This window comes from Coenobita brevimanus, chromosome 79, assembly GCF_032717465.1.
Source record: "Coenobita brevimanus isolate Jiangsu-jjx chromosome 79, ASM3271746v2, whole genome shotgun sequence".
NCBI lineage: Eukaryota > Metazoa > Arthropoda > Malacostraca > Decapoda > Coenobitidae > Coenobita > Coenobita brevimanus.
In genome coordinates this window covers 7,094,741-7,100,740 of record NC_137032.1, presented here as the reverse complement: position 1 = coordinate 7,100,740, position 6,000 = coordinate 7,094,741, and the positions used below count along the sequence as shown (strand labels likewise).

Genomic DNA, 6,000 nt, shown 5'->3' with positions numbered 1-6,000 from the left:
ATATATATACATCTGTCTATCTATATCTAGCTGTACATCTATCTATCTATCTATCTATCTATCTATCTACAGTATATAGATAGATAGATACCAACTAATCCTGTGTTGTCCCATGAAGAGCTTAGGAGTCCGTGGTTAGGCAAGTTGGTCCTGAAATTTTAGATCAGAGTGACCAGCCTCACTCATCCCTGAGTGGAATTATGTAAGCAATGAACCCCAACCACCCCATGGATACAAACCATCGCAAGCTCAACCTTAAAATTACTCACTAAACCACAAGTCTCCATAGTTTGGTTATATGGTTACAAGCCAGCGTAGTAAATGGTTTTCCGGTGTACAGGAAATTATTTGGCCCGGTGTAGAATCACCCGTAGAAAGAAGGAAGAGGAAAGAAAGAGAGAAAGAAAGACATAGGAGGAAAGAAGGAATGCAGGAAGAGAGGAAAGGGAAGCCACCCAAGAGCAGCACTACATCTAGTGAGTGGATGGTGAGCGCCTTCACCTACCACCAATATATCTATCTATCTGTCTGTCTGTCTGTCTGTCTGTCTGTCTCTAATGTATATATATATATAAATGTATACATACATAATGGGTTGATTGATAAATAGACAAATGGATAAAAGTATAGATATAGATACGAACACACACACACATATATAAATATATCTATATCTATATATATATATATATATATATATATATATATATATATATATATATATATATATATATATATATATATATATATATATATGTATGTGTGTGTGTGTGTGTGTGTGTGTGTGTGTGTTTGTGTGTGTGTTTCTCTCTCTCTCTCTCTCTGTAAAGGAAAGAAAACTATCCACTCAGCATACTAACCCAGTGTCAAAGCAAAGCAAAGAAACGCTTCTCTGGAGGCAAAAATAATTGGTCAGAACGTGAAACTACCCAAAGAACCCTTGTTCCCCCTTTCCATGGAAAAAAAAAAAAAAAATTGACATTTGTTATCCTGACACAACGTAATGTACATGTAGATTTCAAGTATGGGAATGCTACCAAAAAAAAAAAAAAAAAGAAAAAAACAAGAAATGCCCATCAGGGAATTCAGGTGTTGCACGGTATATAAAATTCTATTCAAGAACTGCAACAAATTGTATATAGGACAGTCTGAAAAATACCTAGAAACCAGGATCTCACAGCACAAAAACTCTGTAAAGACGGCTCAACATTGTACTGGCGTATAACAACGCAAAGTATCTAATGATGACCACATTGATTAAGCAGGTTATAAGACGCTAAAAAAGCCACACACACACAAAAAAAGTCGATGTAAGAACTGTAATTGAATCATGCTTAATTTATGGCAATTATGAGAATAATGTAAACGTAAGGTGTGGCCACTTTACAAGTGAAAATTTTAACATAAATAATCAAAAAATAGTACCCCACTGTCTTTGCATAGGCTTCCAATGGTTTAGGATGTAAATTCAGCCGTGGTTAAGTGAGGAGAGGTAAGGTCATGGTATGTTAGATTGTCAGCTCCTCCACTGTTTCCTGTGCCCCTCCCTGTTGCAGGAGTGTACATAAGACCTCAACCCTCATGTCTTTAAGCTATATTGTCTAAAGATTTCATGTATGAATGTACTTAAAACAAGGCTAGACTACTCAATTTTCCTAGCAACACCACACCACCGAAATGCTTCTGTAGCAGTGAATACTGGCCTGATACTATCCTTGCAATTTCATGACAGACAATGGACACACACAGTATGTCAGTCGTAGAACAAAGGGAAGCAGCACCGAAGATATCATGATCTAATGTGTATCGGGCATTGTGGTGGTGGTGATTGTTGATGCGAAGCGAAACGTCGTCATAGCATACTTGTTTAGAGCTCTCATACGAGATTCATAATAACCTCAAATTTGATAATAGATTTTGATATTTCAGATATCCGTTATGCCGCGTCCCATGACGCTGAACATTGAAAACGATATTCCCAAGACAGTTAGAAATAGGACAATATTTGGTAGGTAAGGGGGGATTTGTGGAGAGGCTGCTCAATGGGACGCGGTATTAGGAGAGGAAGGAAATGTTACAGGAATAGAGAGGGACGGATGGGGGATTGACCACCCTGCTTGGTGGCAAGGTGTGTATGGAAGCGGACTGGTGTTGAGTAGGAGCGAGTGGGGAGGTGGACAGGTGGGAGTAGGGTCATAACTCATCACCAACATATGTGATGTTTGGTGTTGGTAAGGGAAATGCTGTTACCTCTGGATGAACAGTGTGTGAGAGTAGACACAAAATTTAATAATATAATGCGTCTGGAGCAAAGGGGGGCATTAATGTGTAATGCTTGCATGAAAGCTAATGTATGAATGTTTTGAAGAGAATATAATAAGCGATGATCAATGTTTGTGGATGTTGTGTTACAACTATCCAAACTGATGAAATAGCACTCGAAGTAAAAGACATCATTTGTAGACTGGACACTCGTAACACCGTTATTTCAATTATTATAAGACCAGATATGCATTAATTATGCAAACACAGTATCTATTACCTCCGCGTTATCCATCAGTATGATGACTGCACAACATATTCGCACAACAAGCCAATAGCTGTCGAACACTCAAAGTAGCTATAATATTATGCAACAGAACATCTACTTATACCATGGTCTGCGAATATAATGATTGCTTTTCCTCGCAATAAAACAGACTGGATGATGCACAAAATAGCATGACCGTTTTGTCACATGCATAATCATGAATCATTTGTGGCGATTCCGGTTTACCCACAAAAATGTTATAGCAGTTGAGTTCCACACTCACTAGACTCAGGTAAACTGTTTCGAGACACGGACATCTCACCTTCTAACATGGACGTATCACCTTCTAACATGTATGCCCAACTACAATTGTTCACCACATTGTATGACGAACATTAAGTCTTCAATATTCATCCAATACACGTTACTGCATACGGAGGTACAAATCACCTCAGAACATCTGTATAATCACAGCCTGCATCTTTCTTAATGAAACACAACAAAGTTTCGATAAATGTGCCCCCACCATCTGTCCCCCCCCTCCCCGTTCCAGCTAACCTCACAGTCACCTCCTGTCAGAGAAACAACATGATCCAATGGCATTATTACCTCCGCCAAGGAGGTTATGGTTTCACCCCTGTCCGTTTGTTTGTTTGTTGGTTGGTTGGTTGTTTTGTGAGCAAGATTACACAAAAACTTCTGGACGGATTTCCACGAAATTTGGTAGAAGAATGGGCCTTGGCTCAGAATACACTCCATTACAGAATGGTGTGGATCCGGATAAAGGTGCGGATCCAGGGATTATTTGTCACGTTAAACATTGCGAGATAGAGAGTTGGCGAAGGTACGCGCTCTACTGAGTGCCATTCTAGTTATTTTCTGTCTTTCTCTTCACCTTCCACTATACCTACGTGGCAAACACTTGTATTTGCAGGCAGAGTATGGCTTGATAAAACATTGTTTCCGTGGGTACTAGATACTGTGGCGAAGGGGAAGCTCCGCCGGGTCTGCCCATTCAGTTACTATTACTACGATGTAAATGAACACAGTGGTGCCACATTTTACCAGACACACCACTCGCTGTATCGCTAGAAGTGGAGGTAACTTTACCGGTATAATATATATATATATATATATATAGATAGATAGATAGATAGATAGATAGATAATCAGAGAGAGAGAGAGAGAGAGAGAGAGACGAATTAGCAGTATGTTTCATGCAATTCTGTTGGAGAAAATAACTGTGTTACATTTTGTTGGTGGTTTGCAAAAATGTAATGATGGTGACGATGACGATGAGGATGCTGTGTGACCGTGTAATGATACAAGAACAGAGCTGCGTGTTGTCGTTGGAGTGTGCAGAAATTATGATAATGATAACAATGATGTTGTGTGTCTAGGAGGTGATAGAGGAGCACCGTGAGAACTTGAACCCCCATAACCCGAGAGATTTACTGGACGAATTCCTGATTGAGATGACCAATGCTGAGGACAGCCAGGACAACCCCTTCAATGGTAGGTATCGGTTCTCTTTAATGGCAGGTAATTTACCTGCACTCTTATGCTCTTGTCACTCAATTCAGCTAGAAAAAATTTTCTGGATTTAACTGCAGTTGAACACAGGAATTGGTTCACACCGGGGAGGGATAATAGTGACGATATTAATTCCTTGAAGTTCTTATCACTGACATATCTATCTATCTATATCTATATCTATCTATCTATGTATCTATCTATATTATATATATCTATCTATCTATGTATCTATCTATATTATATATATCTATATCTATCTATCTATCTATATTATATATATCTATATATTTTATTACAAGAGCATTCGGCGATTGTGAATGCCCTTTATTTTACAGGTCAGTAGATTAACGATTAGATATTTGAGAGTTCGTCCTCTTCTGCCTCCCCTGTAACAGTTCCATGATTTTTCTAAGAAGCATAGTGTTTTTCCATCTTTTATTTTGCCGGTTTTACCGAATGTTGCTCTGTGTGGGGGGAAGACCTTTTCTCTGTTCTATCCTTTTTTCTGAGATGTTGGTTAAGCCTTAGTAGGATTAGCGCTTTTTCCAACAAATACCCTCGTCATGGTCCATATGCCTTTCTGCTTCTGTACTTCCTGTGTACTCTTGTATATTAACTATTCTCACAGGTTTATTCACATTTACCTCCTTTCATCCTCTTTCACTTACTTACCCGTTTAAATTCTCACTCACTCTCACTTTTGCTCTCATACATTCAGTCACACGATTACACAGTCACGCATTCGCAGTTGTTCTCATTCCCACACTGTCTCTTGCTTTTATATTCTGTTACTTTTTTCACGCTTAATCTTTAATACTTGCAGTCTTTACTTTGCCCACTCTCATATTCACTGCAAAAAAAAAACATAACTGCTTTCCCACTGTTACATTCTTTCTTACTTTCACTTATTTTCACATTCATATTCACTCACTCTTAAGCTCACAGTAGATGTAGGCCACTTTTACTTATATAAAATTTAGATTGTGGTATCAAGGTTTCCTTCGAGTCTGTATTTGTTATACTGCACATCTATTTTACTGTGTTTGCATATGTGGAAAGATTACTTCTATATGTTAATTTTTTAGATCCAGGAGTTACCATGTAGATGAAGAAAACTATTTTACCCTATGCTTAAAACTGTAATAATATGGAATGTACAGCCTTATGCTTAATGGTGTAAGAATAAAACAATAGATGCACACTTGTCAGAATGGGATATGAGGCAGTATGCTTCAAAATGTAAGAACATAACAGTAAGATCCCTACTTGCCAGAACGGGATATAGGGCCATATGTTTGAAATTTATATACTGACGGGGATGAGATGGACCCAAACTTTTTTGTGGTGATTTCTGAAGCAAGTGGTGAAACCAGAATGTGCCTGATTTTTCCTTTTGCAATTTCCTTTTGCAATTTATAATTTTAAGCAATGGATGGCCGAAAGTAATTTTTGGGGTTGAATATTAAATCATGGCAAACAGTTTGGTAATAAACATTGTTACTCCGCAGAGGTGGATCTGATGCAGACGATATTTGACCTGTTTACTGCCGGCTACGACACCACGTCCAACATGCTGCGCTGGGTGATGCTGTACATGGCAGCCCATCCGAAAGTGCAGGCCAAAGTACACAACGAGATCGACCAGGTGGTGCCTCCAGATACTCTGCCCTCACACCAGTTCAGACAAAGGTTCTCTCTCTCTCTCTCTCTCTCTCTCTCTCTATCTATCTATCTATCTATCTATCTCTCTCTCTCTCTCAAGAAGTCGGTTGAAAGCTCCTTAATGCACTGAAAGCGACAAATTATGTAAGTTTTGTAACTGGTGTCCTTCCCAGACGTAATGCAGGTCCTTTTGAAATATTTTGGCCCATTTGAGTCAATTCTAGAGCAAATGCAATGAGTATGAAGATCAAAACTATTTTAGAAACTTATGA

General features: G+C 38.6%; 1 protein-coding gene across 1 annotated transcript in view; it reads left to right on the top strand.

Annotated features, from left to right (window-relative positions):
* The window catches only part of LOC145408994 (cytochrome P450 2L1-like), a 118,469-nt gene that overhangs the window by 78,191 nt on the left and 34,278 nt on the right, over positions 1-6,000 (top strand). The window contains exons 7-8 of the mRNA XM_080279564.1: positions 3,931-4,045; positions 5,575-5,755. Of these exons, the coding sequence (XP_080135690.1) occupies positions 3,931-4,045; positions 5,575-5,755 (296 nt within the window). The remainder of the gene's footprint in view (positions 1-3,930; positions 4,046-5,574; positions 5,756-6,000) is intronic.